This window comes from Sebastes umbrosus, chromosome 14, assembly GCF_015220745.1.
Source record: "Sebastes umbrosus isolate fSebUmb1 chromosome 14, fSebUmb1.pri, whole genome shotgun sequence".
In the NCBI taxonomy this organism is placed as follows: Eukaryota; Metazoa; Chordata; class Actinopteri; order Perciformes; family Sebastidae; genus Sebastes; species Sebastes umbrosus.
The window spans coordinates 29,575,428-29,595,431 of NC_051282.1; the positions used below are offsets into that span (position 1 = coordinate 29,575,428).

Sequence of the window (20,004 nt, forward strand, 5' to 3'; positions counted from 1 at the left end):
ACGGCCACAGGTGTCGCTGTTAACAAGACATTTCTGATTCTTACAAACAGTCCCTTTAATTTCCGGATTACTGAGCTGTCCAATTAATGAATTAGCTTCACATAGTTCTCTTCAAAACCACAGACCCACATAGTAAATATGACTTAAATGTGCCTTTTATTCCACCTCTGAGCGTTGATAGGTGAAAGCAGTAGAACAGTGAAGTTCCAGTAAACCACTCCTGCTGCTCCTGCACTGGGCGTGCGTCAGGAGGCGCGCAGGTGTGACTGTCTCCATACCCAACAGACTGTCTGACTGTCTCTCCAAGTGGTTCGAGGGTGGAAATTAAGACGCAGGAATAAGTTCAGGAAGCTGAATAAGTGAATTTTACCTGCTGCACCTCCACGTCCCTCAGGTGCGTTTGGAAAGCTGACCGTCCAGGAAAGAGAGAGAGGAAGCGCACGAACAGAAACAACCTGGAAAAAACAGGAGCGACTCTAACTGTTTTCAAATTGTAATAACGACCAAGCGAGGAAACATCTGCAGCCATGAAGAAATATTCATCCCCAGGTAAGCATGGTGCTCTCATATAAAAGTGTTTTATTCTAAGGTATCATCAGGCTGATGTTAGGAAAAGGCTTTAAAGTGTTGGTGTGTGACAGAGAGAGAAAGGATTGACGCACTTTCAGGTAAATGTTTAACAGCAACACGTTTCAAACTCAACATGTGAAGCAACTCTTCTTTTTTTAATTTCCCCTCTTGCAAAAAAAAAATGGATCTGTGGGTGTGGTTGCAAGACATTTCTTGATGTCTTATTGTAGCTTCACACATATGACATCATGACAGAGCTGTGGCACACAGAGCTGGTTTATTTATTACCTGAAGAACATAAAGAAGTTAAAAGTAGCCTAACACTTGTGGCCTTCTTGCTGCTGGTGTTTTTATAAAGAGTGAGTCATTGGGGTGCACACAGGTTGTGCAGGATTCAAAACTCAAATTACAATGCCCACTGTTTACTCCCAACATGAGACAGTTAGGTTGCTAATCTGTTTTTACTGACAGCTTTATGGTGCAGTTTATTTACTCCTCCCCACTAATACCCAGAAGAATGACTTGATTTATGCATCGACTATAAGAAGCCTATTTATTCTGGGACTGGCTGGATCCGATTGCGAAATTGTGTCTCATAAGATGCAGAGGTTAAAGCTGCAGTAGGCAGAATAGTTTTTGGCATCACTGGGCAAAAATTCCATAATAACCTTTCAGCATATTGTAATTCAAGTGTTCTGAGAGAAAATTAGACTTCTGCTCCTCCTCATGGCTCTGTTTACAGCCTTTAAAAAAATCTAGCCCGTGACGGGAGACTTTGGCCAATCACAGGTCATATCAGAGAGAGAGAGTGTTCCTATTGGCTGTGCTCCGGCTGGTGGGCGGTGCTTGGTATTTCCTCAACTTGCTCTCACAAAATTTCTCATTTTACAGCTAAACAGTACACTACAAGATGTTTCTGAGAACATTTGAGGAGAGAAATAGACATTACAGTAACAGAATATTGATTCATATTTGATCAGCGCTGCCTAGTTTGACCGTTTGATCGGAGTTTGCGATTTGATTGACAGCTGCTCAGAGACGGCAAGGCTCCAGCTCGACTCTGATTGGTTGTTTTCCTCCGGTCTGTGAAATCTTGCAGATGCCATAGGAACACCGGAGGACACATGATTTTTTTTCAGATTACCTGTCTCATGCGCTACTGTCAGGATATAGTTTATAAAAATAACTTTTTTTAATCATATTTGCTCCATTTCTGTTGCTTTAACTGGGTATTAGGCAGCTTGTGATTATACTAATTGTGCAGGTAAAGTATGATGTTTGCTCAAAGACCCTTCAGCAGAGAAATGTCTCCTCCCTCGAGGCTTGAAGGAGAGACTCACGAACCACGATGACATCCCTCTATCTCCTTCTTCCCGCCTTCCTTTCTCTCCAGCACTGCTTACTATCACTTCCATCATCTTCAGGCCCCCCCTTCTCTCTCTCTCTCTCTAAGCTCCAACTCAGTCTAATGTACACAACCCTATATACAACCCTATATCCGCGGAATGCCGGCTTTCCTGGCTCCTCTTCCCTGAGTCTTTGTGTGATGGAGCGTCCGACGGTTTTCCATCGGAGCCAAGTGCATGTTGGGTCATGCCGCCTCTCCTCCTCCTCCTCCTCCTGTGTTAGTGTGTGTGTGTTCTCCCTCTGCAGTGCGACGTGTGTGGAGCTGTCACATTCTTTGTCAGAGATCCACTCGGGGAAAGTGTGTGTGTGTAGTCTGATGTGAAGGCCCTCCTCCTCTCTAAGGTGTAGGGGTGTTTAGACAAGCATCAGAGATGAGGAGGGGGCGACATTGAGAGAGAGGAAGGTCAGCCCGTGTGTCAGCATGTGTGTGTGTGTGTGTGTATGTTTTGTACGCAAATACCCTTCCAAACACGAGCAGAATGATATCTGGTGGAGTTTCAGTTTTAGACGTCTGTGTTCACTCATCCAACTCCTCGCAGCTGCCCGTGGAGCCGATCCCCGCCTTGTACACCACTCCCTCTAGTCGTCTGGATCAATGAGTAACCTGTATGAATAACAGCCCACTCCAACAACACACACACACACGCACACACACACACACACACACACACACACACACACACACACACACACACACACACAGAGTCATTATTTTCCCAGTACACCCCTCCTGGTATGTGCTTTCATGTCCTATATACTCAAAACACACACGCATATATCCACTACTTGTACCTGTGTGTGTGACAAATGCCTCACTGCGAGCCGCGTTCCGGCTTCCAGCCTGTTTATACTGGAGAGTCAGCGAGGCTTTGATTCAGAGCCCGGAGCTATTGTTGGATGGTAACTTGAAAGTAAAGCTATAAACTGTGTTGAAACATATTTGCCCTGTCATCTAGCAGAGCATGCCAAGGACGGTCTAACCCTCAATTTGGCTTCCTAGAAGCCTGTGAATAGTGGACTAATAAGGTATTGGAACACGTGGATGTGCACTTACAGTAGCTACTATAGTTTATGTGTCATGGAGCTAAATATTATGCAAGATAGGCGTATCGTTTGTTTTCATGAATGGCCGAATGGCGCTTAAAAAGCATTGTCTCCCTTCCTTTCATAAAGGATGGTCCAGTGTTTCCTGCAAGCCCCCAGGAAGAGCGCCGATCGTTGATGCCAATTTTCGTAGTGACCAAACGGATGGATGCGGACGATTCGGGTACTTTTCGCTCTCTCGCTCCACCTCTAGACGTGCATGCGTGCTCACTTCACACTGCAGAAGAGTTAGTTTAGCTCTGAGAATATCTAGTGAATGTACAGTGGACGTGTGTGCAGAAAAAACTGCTGCAGCTCCTCCAGACCAACAGAGGTTTCCCGTGTCTTGTGAAGTGACGGGGCTCTGCAGCGAGAAACATTATCGTCTATGACCGGGCGCCGGTGTCTCCCTGCGGGCGCAGTCACAAGACGATAACGTTTCTCTTCCTGCTTCAGCCCCGGCACCGACCCACTTTTCCTGCTTCAGCCCCGGAGGCTGAAGCAGGAAAAGCCAACACTAGGATCAGATCTAAATCATGTTCATGGACAGACCTTCGTCTGGTCAGCTAACATTACTGCCAAGCAGCGGAAATATAGAGTGATATTGTGCTTTTAGCTGACGTGTGTCGCCTCACTGTGTTGAGCGATGCTCGTTCATGTCTATTCAGAGCGAGCAAGCGCGAGCAACAGGACGCTGACTTTCGTTGACTTAACAGCCACAGGTGTCGCTGTTAACAAGCATTTCTGAAAGTTACAAATAGTCCCTTTAAATGTATTTAATGTATCTATTACTTCCACTTAGTACTACACTGTACTGTACATACACAGTCTTTGATATACTGAGGAATGTGGAGTTCCCCTGATTGCAGGAGGCCTTCAGTCTGTGTCTGGTCTCTGCCGGGCCCGGTCCTCCCCTCTCAGCCGTGTGGAGCCTGCTCTGAAGTGTCCACTCTGCTCTGTGTTTATTATCTGCAGCCAAGAATGCAGCTCTGTGATGCTGCTGCTGCTGCTGCGGCTGGAGGGGGGTGTCAACTGATACAACAGACTGCCTGTACTGTAGGCCCGAGGCCAGGAGAGAGCCTGTAAAAAGATAATGGCAGTGCTCAGAGAGGTCCTGATGTGTGGTGGAACATGTGCTTTGACATCTAGACATGGCTATTAGAATGATAAAGTGCCCTGGACGTACATCCACACATACATTTATTCACCATTTCACATGTATTTAAACTTATAAATAAATGACCTTGAATTCAAGTTCATTGCACTCGTCATCTGATTCATTTATACACTTGATTATCTTGAAGGGAAAAGTCTCTGCAGGCCAGACGCGAGATAGTAACTCCACTGTTTGGCAGGAGCAACCTCGTCCTGTCATGACACGAATGACTATTTTATTGCAAACACTGTTAAGTGTTAGTGATTCAGATGTGTTCAGAGAGCTTACTGGAGCGGAGGATTTGCAAGATAATGCGTGTTAGCTGCGTGCAAGCCAACAATGGCAACAATGCACACTTTTTATATCACTTATAGCAAAGTAGTGTCCAAGATAATCCCTCTTTATAACATAACAACTACCTGGGAGAACATTATTTATACTGGCTGAACTTCATTTTCAGTTCCAGTTTGATCAACTTTATTATAATTGATAGTTCAGAAACAGTATTGCAAAAGATTATACAGTACAGGCAATAAAGATAATGATGAAATATAATACCTATATTTGTATAGGGCTGATAATCAATTCAAATATTTAATCGTGACTAATCGCACATTTCTTATCTGTTCTAAATGTACCTTAAAGAGAGATTTGTCAAGTATTTAATACTCTTATCAACATGGGAGTGAACAAATATGCTGCTTTATGTATATATTTATTATTGGAAATCAATTAACAACACAAAACAATGACAGATATTGTCCAGAAACCTGAGCGAGAGTGATGTAATTTTCTGCAGTTTCATGCGGGCTGTCAGCTGCTGTTTTTAGTGGTTTTACTCAGGCTGTAAAGCTACTGTCTGTTTATGGTAGTTTATAAACACAACCTGGACTGGACTCAAGCCAAACCTTTTGCTAAAGGAATAGTTTGATATGTTGGGAAATACACTGATTTGTTTTCTGGTGGCGAATTAGATGAGAAAACCCAACAGTTTCTCATTAGGGCTGTCAATCGATTAAAATATTGGCGTGTGGCCGCTTTACTTTCCTCCTCTGCCTGCTTGCCTTCACTCAGACAGCGCGCGTTCTTGCATACTCGCTCCACCTCTAGATGTGAACGCGCGCTCACTCCACACTGCAGAAGAGTTAGTTTATCTCTGAGAATATCTAGTGAATGCACAGTGGACGTTTGTGCAGAAATAACTGCTGCAGCTCCTCCAGACCAACAGAGGTTTCCCGTGTCTTGTGAGGTGACGGGGCTCTGCAGAGAGAAACGTTATCGTCTCCGACCAAAACTCCGGTGTCTCCCTGCGGGCGCAGTCGGGAGACGATAACGTTTCTCTTCCTGCTTCAGCTGAAGCAGGAAAAGCCAACACTAGGATCAGATCTAAATCATGTTCATGGAGAGACCTTCGTCTGGTCAGCTAACATTACTGCCAAGCAGCTGAAATATAGAGTGATATTGTGCTTTTAGCTGACGTGTGTCGCCTCACTGTGTTGAGCGATGCTCGTTCATGTCTATGTGGAGCGAGCAAGCGCGAGCCCGACGCTGACTTTCGTTGACTTAACGGCCACAGGTGTCGCTGTTAACAAGCATTTCTGAAAGATACAAATAGTCCCTTTAAATGCAATTAATCGCCTTTCTTTTATCTGTTCAAAATGTACCTTAAAGGGAGATTTGCCAAGAAATGCTCTTATCAACATGGGAGTGGGCAAATATGCTGCTTTAAGCAAATGTATGTATATATTTATTATTGGAAATCAGTTACCAACACAAAACAATGACAGATATTGTCCAGAAACCCTCACAGGTACTGCATTTAGCATAAAACAATATGCTCCAATCATAACATGGCAAACTGCAGCCCAACAGGCAACAACAGCTGTCAGTGTGTCAGTGTGCTGACTTGACTATGACTTGCCCCAAACTGCATGTGATTATCATAAAGTGGGCATGTCGGTAAAGGGGAGACTCGTGGGTACCCATAGAACCCATTTACATTCACATATCTGGAGGTCAAAGGTCAAGGGACCCCTTTGAAAATGGACATGACAGTTTTTCCTCGCCAAAATGTAGCGTACGTTTGGAGCGTTATTTAACCTCCTTCACAACAAGCTAGTATGACATGGTTGGTACCAATGGATTCATTAGGTTTTCTAGTTTCATATGATACCAGTATCTTCACTACAACCTCCAAAAGATCAGTTGTGTTAATGCCATTGTTCTTTTTCATGCACAAACACAAACATGTACTTAAGCACATGCATTGCTCACCCTACTATGTTTTCAGTGTCAACATGCACACACACACACACAAGCACTCATCCTCTCAGTTTTTCACCTATGACATACAGTAACTACATGTTTCCTGGGGGAGTTTCAGCCCATAAAGCTCTATGGGCTATTTAACTGACTCTCTGGGTTTTAACAGCCTCTGAAGAAGGAAGGCCGATCCTTATCTGCCACACCAGTATTGTTTTATAGACCGCCGCCGCTTCCGCTGCCGTATCCTGTCTAACTCGAGCTTTAAAAACACTTTTATATGAGGTGTGATTTGGGCTTGTGTGTTTGCATTGTGAACAGAGTACAGAAAGGTGACGGTGTATTTGGTTTTCAGTGAGCGTGATGAGAGAGGAATCGGTTCGTGTTGAGAGTGCAGAGGTAGGAAAAGGTGTTGCCGGTTCATTCCTTTGGCGCCAGAACAACCTGCTATTCATTTGGGAGGAGTGCAGTTCAGGGTCGTGTCCAGTGTCTTTCCTGTGTGTGTTCGGTGTGGTCCTTACTCATTAAGAATGCATCCAGGTAAAGGTCTTATCTGGGTTGTAAAAACAATCTTGAAAAATGGCCGTCTGGCCATTCAGTCTGCCTCGCTTTTCTTTCTTTTTTCCACCTCGCTCTCTTTCTCTCCACTCGTCCATCCGCTGTCAGCTCTTTCACAGGCAGAGTTGTGAAACGGCGTGTTTGCAGCGTACCCTTAACATGTGTAATGAGGGCCATAAAAACACAATGGAACAGATGGATGAGCGGAGAGACGGAAGAAGGGAATTAGGGATGAATGATGGTAACGTTTTCACACTGTGGTTAAAACAAATAAGTGTGATATACGCTAATCGTAACCCATGGTTAGAGCGTCTTTAGCTTCCGTAATATGACTTATTTCCAAGGGAAACTAAAAATGTGCGTGAGGTATATTCATGAGAGAGATTTATATCAGATCCAGGGAGATAAAGATCAGAAGAGGACTGTTGACCTCATCAAAAATATGTCAACATTTTACAGGAATAACAAAGAAAGAGATGATTTAACAAACACAGCAGCAGATCAGAATTTATTAATTATTTCACTGTGTCTTTAATTGATAAAAAAAACCTCATGTTTATTATTAGATTTGCATTTTGAATTTGAATCTTAAGCATATAGTTGGTGATCCATCATTGGTCATTAGAGGGCTTAATACATTGTAAGTGAAAGCAACACGTTCTAACATGTAAAACTGAATGAAACGTCACGTTTTTAACACGAACAAAAAGGCGTCTTTAGGTTTACGCAACAAAACAACAACTATAAAACAACAACTTCTTTAGGTGTAGGGCAACAAAACTACAAGTTCTTTAGATTTAGGCAACAAAACTACAACTTCTTTAGGTTTAGGGCAACAAAACTACAACTTTAGGTTGTGGCAATAAAACTACAACTTCTTTAGGTTTAGGCAATAAACTACAACTACTTTAGGTTTAGGCCACGCTATCATAGTGTTTTATACCTTCTTTCGGTGATCTACCATGTGAATAGATGATAAAACGTACTAGTGGGTGTAGTAGGTCCCTACTGACCCACGTCTATGGTGCTTATAGCGACTGATAGCGTCTATTTAATAGCCTAACAACAGTCGAATCGGCTGGTTTAGTGATAGTAGCTTCAGAACCGCGGGCAGAATGAAATGACAGCAGTTTTTATCACCTTGTAATTCTGTGTGTGTGAGTCATCGTGGCAAAATCTACTGTAGCAGGATCTATACCACAGAGGCAGTTTTGAGTACTTAAGTTTGTCAGGTGTTTATACTTCTGTCTGTCTGTGGACAGACTTTGTGACCGCGATAGTGTCACAACCGTATAAGGTACAGTCAACTTTACAGGTGTGTAGTTGTGATCAAAATGAAGGCCAAGTTTGAATATGGGCGTGGTCTGAGTAAGGGGCGCTGGAAGTATAGCGGGGGTAGGAAGTGTGGAAGGGGTCACGGCTGGTGGGATCCCCATCGCATGATGGTCTCTAGTTATTAAATAAGTTTAAAAGAAAACAATGTTGTGGATACACTTCAACAAAGTCTGCCACACAGTTGATTAATGTTTTAATCAAACCCTCACCTATAGCCCTAAAGGGAGAGGAGGAAGTCAAAGAGGCCAGGAAGGAAAGAAAGAAAGAAAGAAAGAAAGGAGATCCTTCACCTCCTACTCAAATAAGACACGGCAGGGCCTCCTTATGCAAACACACAAATCTCAGGTAGTTGTGTGTGAAAGAGAGCATGCATTATCATGCATGTTTTGTAAATCACTCCTCCACCCCTGATGTATGTGTATCTGTTTGCACGCCTTCACTCATGTATGTGTGTGTTTCAAATAAAGTGCTGCACCCTCTGCCCTCTGTTTACCTCCGCTAGTCATCTGAGACCAATAACTAATCAGTTGACGTGTTTGTCCAGGCATAGCCGTGCACTTGACCGGTCATGTTGCACACACACAACCACTAAGCAGCGCAATTGACATCAATCAGTTGAGGCCTATAGTAAATACACACAGGCGGCAATGCATTTACTCCGGTCGACAATATGACTTGCAGCACTGTTCAAAGTACGTTTTTTTCCATTAACATAAACACTGGTTTCATTCTTCTCATGTGTCATGTGTGCGTAATGACCTCTGTTGTGTCATAAGGCAAATATGACCTCAGAAGATTACAAATCCCCTTGAGGGGGGAAAAAAAGACATGGATCTTAGTGTCAGGAGATTTTTATGAAACATGTTCAAGCTGTGATATGTGCTGTGTTTGTGGCCCCAGACAAGACTGAGCAGGTGAGTATAACACACACACACACACACACACACACCTTTGTGCCAACATACAGTTTAACTTTTCAGGTGTCACTCCTTTAGTTTGTAGAAGCTCACCGCGATTGGTTAATACATATTTGCTCGCTTTAGGACTTTGCCCACTTCAATGCCAAATATCATCTTATCGTTACGGCTTCAGCGGCATATTACTTTGTCGCAAATGTTAAACTTTGGTTCGTTCAAAGCACTTTGTGTAGTAAGGGTGTGTGTGTGTGTGTGTGTGTGTGTTCACCTGGCCTCTCTCAAGCTGTATTCGCAGCTAGAAGAGTAAATAGGTACAGGCATGCTTTTTGGCTGCGAGGCTTGAAAGACTTGGCTGGCTCTTATTTGTTCCGTCACGTTTTGGTACACTTAAAAAAAGCTCCAAAACACACGTAGATATGAACACACTCGCATAACAGAGCGATGGTGTTATCACATGGCTCATGGCAGATTAATGATTTGCACTTAAAGCAGGAAAAAAAAGAAGGGGGTGGGGGTGGGGGAGTCTTTGACTAGTGCACCTTTTGACAGTCTGAACGCCCAGTTAGTGATTTAAAGTCTAAAAACAAAAAATGAGTCAATACTTCCTCTCTGAATCGACGCCAGATGCAACTGTGTTTCTGACTTTTACTTCAATTTTAGATTAATTCGTATTGTAAAACAGTTTATATTAAAGCTTAAATTTGGAGTCAAGCTACCTAAAGACATTTTATGATACTCCACACACAGAAAAAGTCTTATTCAGAGGTTGCCGGACAGAACTCTGCTGTCTCTGGTTGAATATTGATCTTAACCTGTTTTGCAGGAGCTCAGACATTCTCAGACATGGAGACATGTTTTCTGTTTCAGTGCTACGACAAGGTGCTTTGCTAAATTTGCTGCTGCAGAGAAAATAATGAGAGTATCTCCACTTATCAAAGCATCCAGTCTCCTCTGACAACTTTATTCACTACCCTCCTGCACACGCTGTTGTTGTACCGGGGGAGGTAGAAATGAGCTAATGCAAAAAAAATGTTTTGATTCATTAAATGTGTAACTTCATGACCACGACTCTGCTGTCTAACCTGGAACAGCAGGTTGATTAATTGGAACAAATAGGATTGTTGCAGGTATCAGAGTAACAAAGGTGTTACGGCAAACGTGTCACCAAATTGATTTGTCATTTTCATCATTTATGTACATTTAGGGGGGGTGGCAGAGTGGTTCAGCGGTTAGCCTCACAGCTAGAGGGTCGCTGGTTCAAACCCGGCATGTTCTCCCCGTGTTAGCGTGGGTTTTCTCCGGCTTCCTCCCACAGTCCAAAGACATGCAGGTTAATTGTTGACTCTAAATGTCCTGTAGCTGTGAATGTGAGCGTGAATGGTTGTCTGTCTCTATGTCAGAAGAAGCAAATCACCGGCACTCACAGATAAAGGGTCCTTCTTAGTTTATTATGGGGAAAAAAATTAACGCGTTTCAGCTATAAGCCATCATCAGCGTCGCTGATGTTTCTTTGTTTCTTCTGATCTTACCACGACCGGGCACCCGGAGACGTGCTTGCTGCTACTTTCTTTTTTGTCTGTCTCTATGTGTCAGCCCTGTGATAGTCTGGCGACCTGTCCAGGATGTACTCTGCCTTCAACCGATGTCAGCTGGGATCGGCTCCAGCCCCCCCGCCACCCTGAATAGGATAAGCGGTTACAGATAATGGACGGATGGATGCATATTTAGGGCTACAGGTCATTTGCTGTAGTTCGTACAACGCGTCGTCAAATGTGTTTATAATTGTTCCAGCTGGCAAATCATGGCGTAAAGTGGGTGTGAATGTCAGATTGTCTGTTTCGGAAGGTTACAAAAATTGTCGGACACAGTCCCCCCCAATTCGGAAGTCGGAAAGTAGGGGGGAGGGGGTTTCTGATGCTTTTTGACCATCCGACAAGCCTCATATTTTTCACACTCAAAATACAGCTTAGTAAATTTTGGGCTTGATTCCGACTAAGCAAAGAAACGTCCAAAAGACGTCAATTTAACGTCTCTGTTGACGTCCAAAAGATGTCCACTGAGATGCCAGAATGAACGTTTTTGCGACCTCTTTTTTTACTATTGATGTCAAACTGAGTTGCACGTCCGCAGACGTAAAAAAAGGCCCCTAACCAGACATTCAAATATTGAACCCAACTTGCTAGTCTACCAGACGAAAAACAAAAGTGTGTCTGGACTGACGGACGTTATACAGACCTGATCTAAACGTCTTCCTGACGTCACGTTTGCTGGGTTAGTTTGGTTTCACCTGCTACATATATTGTCTGTCTTGTGTGGCTGGTAGTGGCAGAAATAGTAGGATACTGTCTGATCTCTGTTTTTGTGTATTTAGATTTAGTGCGATTGTTTTTTACTGAATAAATGTATATGTTTCTGTGTATTTAGGTTCCCAAAATACATAATAGGCTAATAATAAAGCACTTGTCAGTGTGCAGATTTATTTGCGCATAACAATTTTCATTCATGTATGTGCGTGCATGTGTAAAGTACCCCGAAAGCCACATGCATGACGAAATACTGCAAGAGTTTCTGCAGGAAAAGCAGGCACAGAAGGAAGCAAATCATCTCCTACAGTATTTACAGTAGTTTATTTAATTTGCTTCCCTCTCTCCAAGAGTGAGCAAGCTCTCCCTCTCTCTCTCTCTCTCTCTCTCTCTCACACACATCACAGGAGCTTTACTCACATCTTCCAGTCACACAGTGGCACGTTCACTCCCTTTCCCTCCGACCAGCTGCCTTTGTGTTGAAACCAGTGACAACACAGGACGGAAAACCACCATGTTTGCTGGCGTTATTGTCAGAAAATGAATGTCACGTCACACACGCTGATTTGCGGTATAGGAAGTATTTCTAAGAAGTCAGAAACAGGATGGGACGACTGACTCACTAGCCACCGGATGAACTCACCTCATTAAACAGCACTGACTGGGTTGATGCAGACGGAGAGGAACAGAGGATGGGAGGAAAGAAAAGAATGAGTGTGTGGTTGATCTAAGAGAGAGAGGCAGCGTCTTGTTATCGTGCCATCACCTGTTCCAGGAAACTATAAATGTGAACCTCATGGTGGCGCTAGAGGAGAAGTAAGGGGATGACTAACGCCATGAGGGTTTGTTGTGTGTGGACTATGAATATCTGTACAAAGTTTTGTGGTAAACCATCCAGTAACTGCAAAGATATTTCAGTCTGGAACACAGAGATGGAAACCAATCTAATGGAGCTGAATCACCCATCTGAACATACAACAGCTGTGTCGCTGTTTGGCTCATCCTCCCCTTATGCACCCGATTCGACTGTTATCAGGCCATTAGATAGGCGTTATCAGTCGCTATGAGCACCATAGATGTGGGTCATTAGGGGCCTACTACGCCTACTACGTTGTAAAAGTAGAAGTGAAACTTAAAAGCAACATGTTCTAACATGTAAAACTGAATGAAACGTCACGTTTTGAACACAAACAAAAAGACTTCTCTAGGTTTAGACAAAAAAAACAGTCTGGTTTAGGCAACAAAACTACAACTTCTTTATGTTTAGACAATAAAACTACAACTTTCTTTTGGTTGAGGCAATAAAACTACAACTTCTTTAGGTTTAGGCAGGAAAACTACAACTTCTTTAGGTTTAGGCAACGAAACTACAACTTCTTTAGGTTTAGGCAAAAAACACATATTTAAGTTTAGAGAAAAACATTGTGTTAAAATATCTACAAACACAAAGACAACTACACATTGTTGGTTTCACACGTGAGGCAAACTCCTGGGTGAAAACCCTGTACAGCACCTGACTTCCGCTTCTGCTCCTGTCATAATTACTACGGTCTATATACTGTATATGTGTAGCGACTGATATCGCCTATTTAATAGCCTGACAACAGTCTAGTCGGCTGCCTTATGCAAGGGCTGGTGATTCAGCAGAACTGAACACACACACCAGAGCCGATCAATGAGAGATTAACCGGCAGCATTCCTCCGGTGTCAGGGAGCGGACCGCCAGCCAAGAGGAAGAGACATTCCTCTGAACCCGAAACCAGCCAGCGTCATGTCGGACCTGGCTATCAGCGCTCTGAGCTGTTTGATGAGCATGAATGAGGATGCGGTTTTCGAAAAAAACAAACTAAACTAAACGTACTGGACAATGAGAACGCTCATAACTACGATGGTATCAGGTACCTGAGGTCATCATAGTGACATATCTGTCTGCTTCTTATCCTCAGTTGTTTCCTGCAATTGTCACTCCAAAATCTAGAAGATAACCTCGTCTTGTTTACAGCATTTTTCCCTGATAGTTCTACCCTTTTATTGTCCCTTTTGTGATTAGCACTGCTTATTATGCTAACTCACCTGCTGGTGTTTAATAATGCTTTGTCTCTAGCCTTTGACAAATTTGTTATAGCCTATTGGCCTACTCTATTATTCAAAGATAGTGTCTCTGATCATTAGTCAGGTGCTTAACATGATGATAACCATCTGCGGAAGTCTCATCCTGATATTTAAAGGGATAGTTTGGGTGTTTTGAATTGGGGTTGTATGAGGTACTTATCCATATTCAGAGTATTACCACCAGTAGATGACGGTCGGCGTGCCCCCAGTTTGGAGAAACAGAAGCAAAGCGATGAAGTGTGGACGGGGCCGACAGCAAAACATATTTTACCCACCTCTGTTTCTTCAAACTGGGGGCGTGCCGACCGTCATCTACTGTACGTAATACACTGACTGTGGATAAGTACCTCATACAACCCCACTTCAAAACAGCGAGCTATTCTTTTAAAGGTTCTCCATCAGGATTTCTATAGTTGAAGAGTTGTCACACTGTGCCATGCAGTTGTATCAGTGTCCTATTTCATGCATTTTGTCCCACATGCAAGTTATGATCCGAGCTATTTCCACAGTTATAAAAATACAATCACACCACAGATGAAATTGAGAAAACGTGTCTGGCTGTCCGTCAGTAACCGAATGTCAGTTTCTCGGCGGTCAAAGAATAATAATAGCAATCTTTTCTGAATATCGTCTGACTTTGTTTTTCCACAGGACAACTGTAGTGGATTAATTGGCCTCAAGGAAAATGTGAAGTCACTGTTTTCCATTTGGTGCTGCTGATGCATATTTTGTTGCATTGTTTAGTTCAGAGCGTTAGCGAAAAGGTCATTTATGGGACAATCAAAAAAGCAAACTAAGTCTGGTCCTCTGTAAATATTTCTAAACGTAATGCTGAGCCTCTTGTTCATAACGTGTAATGGCACATCTGTACGGTTTCTCTTGACTTTCCAGGACATGTTCCTAATCTGTCCTTCTGTCCTTGTCCCCATTTACAGCGAGATCAGCCAGCGCTCGGACGAGGAGAACAGAAAGAGAGGGATCTGGCATCACCAGTCCCAGTAAGTAGACTGCACCGCTGTCACTTCCATACATACATCTGTCCATTCATCCCCTCATTCAGCACATGTGTACAAACATACATTCAGTGCATCCATAGTCTGACGGATACATGGACACGGATCCGTCATCCATCCAGATTTGGTCATACGCTGCCTTTACTATCTTCCCTTTCATCACTCAGTATTCCTGTAAAGCGTTGCGTAAGTCGGTGTCACTGACCCTCAGCAGAAAGATGTTGCAACACTGAGGGCAGATCAGGTACTGATTCCTGTACAGATAACAGCTGATAGCAGGTTCACAGCAGATCACAGATGCGGTGATAACGAGAGACAGAGCGATGGCACAGTGTCCTACAAAGAACAGATTTGTGTATTTGGTGTACAATGCTGACGTCTGAGTGACTGTGCCATGTCTGTATATATGTGTGTGCTTAGTCTGTGTGTGCAGAAATGTGTGCTTCTTTCTTATCTACAGAGAACATTTTAAATAATACTCTCCAAAAGCCATCAAAAAATATTTTTGGAAAATTTTGAAAATGAGTTTGTGTTTCTGTCGACAAAATTAAAAGAGCAGCAGTAGCTCTTCTGTCACTCTGGCAGAATCAGAATCAGAAATACTTTATACATCTCTTGGGGGGGAATTGGGACGTTACAGTTGCTCTTATATATAAGCATAAAGTAATATAAGAAAAATAGAAATAAAGGTAAAAAATAAATTATGTAATTAATGCTACAATGTATAACACAATATATGTAGAGTAATATAAATAAATAATTTAAATAAGAAATGAGAAATATAAGAAATATGTACAAATATGTGCATCAAACACTATACAATAATGTAACCACAGTAAAGTAAATGCAAATGCTGAGATTAATTAATCTATTAAATGTGTTAATAAATATATATATTATTATAATATTAATTAATATTGATATTAATTAATTAATTAATATTAATTAATATTAAAATATATTTGTTAAAGGCAAAATGTGTGTCAAAATACCATTTTAAATTAAATATTGTGATGCTGCAGAGACGTCCTGGCCTGCACATCATATGAAAATAATCGCAATTAGATATCTATTCAAAATCGTGCAGCACTAAATGTACAGTATAAATGCAGTATTAATGCAAGAGTATTGCACAGTTGAATTGTTGCACAAATTATTGTACAATTAAGTCAGTATTGCACATAATATATATCCTGAGATTTCTTTGCAATACTTATTTGCTTCTTTTTGTTTTTAAGATTTTTTCGCCGCTGTCTACACCAACTGTGTCACGTATTTCTCTTCTTTTTGGGCTGCTGGTGCAACATTTCTGTTTTATTCAATGAGAATATTTATGCAAGACTTTCTAAAATCATCTTTTTCTGTATTTTCTGATGTTTCCCTTCAGGGTTTTTAATGTGCAACTTCAAAACGTGCGTTAAAACAATTAGATTGTGTCATTTGTGCACTTTAGTGTTTGTGCATTCACATGCAAGTGTGTGTGTGTGTATGCATGTAGCTCATGCACAGTATTGGCATGCAGGATGAAGCTGTGGCTGTGGTTCACCACTGAGGCATCTTCTACCAGTGGGAAGAGCATCGCCTTCTGCAGCATCAGCACATAGAGAGGAGGGGAACTAAAGCACACACACACACACACACACACACACACACACTAGGTTTGCACACACTGACTGTGGACTGTATACGAGGGACCAAGTGTCGTTCAGTGGCCTGAATTTGCAGCATGCTCGCTGTGGCTTGCAACATGAGATCATTTCCTTTTGTGCTCATTTTGACACATCTAACCATAATGCATGAGCATGCAGGAGGACTATAGGACAAGCACAAATGTATCTCCAATTTGCGGTTGACAATCACTTGTGAGACGGGATGCTGGCACCATTTGTGATCTGCTCGCAGCTGACAGGCGCTGAGACAGCAGACGCGTTCTGACAGTGCATGGTGGTGGTTGTGTGGGTTTCTGCGTATACTTACTGAGTATCTGGAGGTCATTAAATCCAAAAAAAAAACAGTGTGACCTCTGTGAGGTGTCTCCTGTCAAAATTAATCTCCTGCTGTTCAGACTTATGGTAACAGCAGCTTTATCTGCATTTATGACAAATGACAATAGAGGAGAATGGTCATCTCTCTCTTGTGGACAAACAGCGCATGCTCTGTCTGGAGAGAAAGCATCACGATAAAGGGTAACCTCGGTATTTTCGGCAGTGCTTCTGCAGCTGCTGCTGTCAGCCCTTTCTTTCTACATAGAGTTTGCCTTTCATAACGGCCATTTAATTTAATTATAAATGTCATTTATATTTATTTTAGACAGAAAAAGATTAAAAAGCGTGTGCACATTTGTAAATAATAGTAATAATCTACAATTAAAAAACCCCGTACTTTATTCATTCATGGAGCCGTGCAAGTCACTGCATTTTCTACAACACTGTCCTGTAAATATTTCAGAATAAAAGCCTCCTGATAACAAATGAAGGAATTCTGTCCACAGAAGGGATCTCACTGTTACCCTTTAATGCTAGCTTGCTATACTGGAGGGATTTTTATTGGCAATAGAATACATAAGAAATAATGGTTAACTTAACAAAAATATGGCGAATTTAATCTAAGACAAATAATAACCAACCAAAATAGCAAGCTCAACTTTTATGTGTATTTTGACCTAGTGCCAAATCCTCCATTGCTTTGAGGATTACCCATAATCCTTTGCTATTCCTACTCAATGCCAAGCCCTCAGGAAGAGTGCCGGTTGTTGATGCCAACTTTCGTAGTGGCCAAACGGCGGTACTACAACTTCGGTGTCTGTCACGTGATGCCATTGGGCTTTTTCCCATAGACTTGGGAAAGAGACGTCTGTAACTCAGCGGATTACTTTTTTTGAGATGAATCAAAATTCCCAGTGTGAACACTTGAATATCCCTTATTTAAATCATTAGTTCCTAAAAGTTGTAAAATGCACTAATAGCCGAATCCAGAGTTATTTTCCTTCCTCCGTTCATGTGAATGAGACGGAGGCGGAGTTTGCAAGCCGTGACGGCTGTGACCCCCGTGACCGATCCATGTGACTGAGCGGACGCTACTGCGCCTGCTCTCTGGGCCCAATGGATGCGGAAGATCGGCAGAAGATCCGGGTACTTTTCCACTCGGAAGTCGAGCCATTTTGGCTTAATGCGCCGCTGAGCACCCTCCATAGGAATGAACGGGGCCCCGCCTCCAACGCTGTATCCAGTTCTCTTAATACATCCATGCTCAATGCAGATACAAATCTACAACAGCAGGTGGCACAGTTGTCCCATTTAGGGGGATTTAACCTGAACCTTTTCAACTATGTTACACAGGCACCAAACAAGAAGAGGTTTTGAGAGCAAATGAGGACAGCAACATCATAAATGTTCTTAGGACACAAGAGGAATTTGATTGTTAGATTTGAGCACGAGTACTTCCTACGACCCAGTCTAGACTATAGAACAGCTGTGAAATAAATTTGACCCAAAACAGGCGAATTTGGGTGTGTCCTTTTCAGGCAGGCACCCACTCACGTTGTCAGAGGGCTCAGGATCTGCCAAAATACCTACAGTATATATATGTTGTTGAGTTTCTGAGCTGCTCTGTGAACCAGGGTGACAGACAGGCAAGACGTGAGCAGATTCACACACACACACACACACACACACAGAAGTATGCTGACAGACAGAGACACACACACATACACGGACGCAGATATGCATAAGCGGATATACACACGTACAGATTGTTGGGAAGTGCTTGAGGGTGAGGATAAGGCCCTGCTTGTCAGCAGACCTCCCTGGCGTTGATGCAGTCGCCACAGGGCGTGTGTGTGTGCATTTGGAGGGACATGCCCCACACAAAACATCTGCCAACAGGGCAGATTTACGATTCGGCAGGCGGGTATTTGGGAGGATACTGTACTGTAACCTCAACCCATGACACACACAAACACACACACACAGGTCTATCCAACACTGTCCCTATTGTGGATCTGTGTGTAGTTAATTCCCATCTGGCAGTCAGCAGATCCTGCTGTATTGGACACACACAACGAGCGCTGATCAGTTAGAGGTGTGCATGTTTACGAGAGAAAATCACATCCTCTTGTTTTAACTTTCTTCCAACAGTGATGAAATGATATCAAAATGATTCTAACAGGGTCCATCGAGCTGTTCGTTACGCCCACATGCAAAAAGCAGGGACGTTAGCAGGTTACCAAAGTAAGCTAATCGAAGCTAATCAATAAGGTTATGAATAATGTGAGCACTAGCACAAGCTGAGTCAAAGTCAGATGTTTTGAAGAGGGGTTAATGTACTCCTGTGTTCTGCAAAGTAAAATGACTGTTTTTGTGAATGGAGTCTGGTGGCTTTGAAGAGAGCGATATAACGGCGAGGTAGAGTGGCTGTGGACGGGAGCAGCAGAAAAACGTATTTTATCAGTCTAAGTGTACGCTATATTTAGAATATTTTCATGGCTTTACCTCAAAATGGCTCGCCATACACACCTCCTGCTACTATAGGTATGTCAACTGTGTGCTCTTTACTTATGGCATCAGAGTTGCATGTTTTGGCCATTTGTGGCCACCAACGCGCACATTTTCCTCAATTCATCAACAATCAAAATTAGCAAGCTGGCTTTCATGAAATAATTCATGCACATTTGACAAGAGACACTGAAGGCAAACATGAATACACAAACACATTGTATAACACAGTAGGGCTGCATGATTATATCCAAAATGATAACCACGATTATTTTGCTCAATATTGAGATCACGATTTATTTATTACAATTACTAATTGATTTTAGGGACAAAATATAGAATACTGCTTTCTAGGGCTGGACCCAAATATTCGACTCTTCGGATATTCGTTCGTCGGGGAGGTAGGTTATTCGGTTTTCATCCAAAGGATTTGGATATTCATTGTTTTGTTTTTTTTGCACGGAGACATCAGCCTCAAAACACCGCCGTTTGGGCTGAGAGGGCCCGCACACATGATTTAGAGGTAGGGCTACAACGATTCCTCGAGTAACTCGCGCAATTTGATTACTAAAAATCATCACCATCATCGAAGGTTTAAAGGGAGACGCTGTGCGTGATCTGGCTGGCTGTTAGTTTAGGAAGCGCATGATTTGATATGCAGCAGTTTTCTATGAGTGAAGTATGCATTTTAAGCGTCAATATTGCAGTCAATCATGTTCATTTAAAGCTGAAGTAGGTGAGCTTGGAGCAAATATGATTAAAAAAAAATATTTTTATAAAAAAATCATGTTCCTC

The 20,004-nt window shown here is 42.5% G+C and overlaps 1 protein-coding gene across 1 annotated transcript in view; it reads left to right on the plus strand.

The window, feature by feature from the left end:
• The first annotated feature begins 302 nt into the window (after window positions 1-302).
• The window catches only part of LOC119501292 (septin-9-like), a 130,891-nt gene continuing 111,189 nt past the window's right edge, over window positions 303-20,004 (plus strand). Inside the window, exons 1-2 of the mRNA XM_037791567.1 lie at window positions 303-549; window positions 14,639-14,701. Coding sequence (XP_037647495.1) covers window positions 528-549; window positions 14,639-14,701 — 85 coding nt within the window. The 5' untranslated portion in view covers window positions 303-527. The remainder of the gene's footprint in view (window positions 550-14,638; window positions 14,702-20,004) is intronic.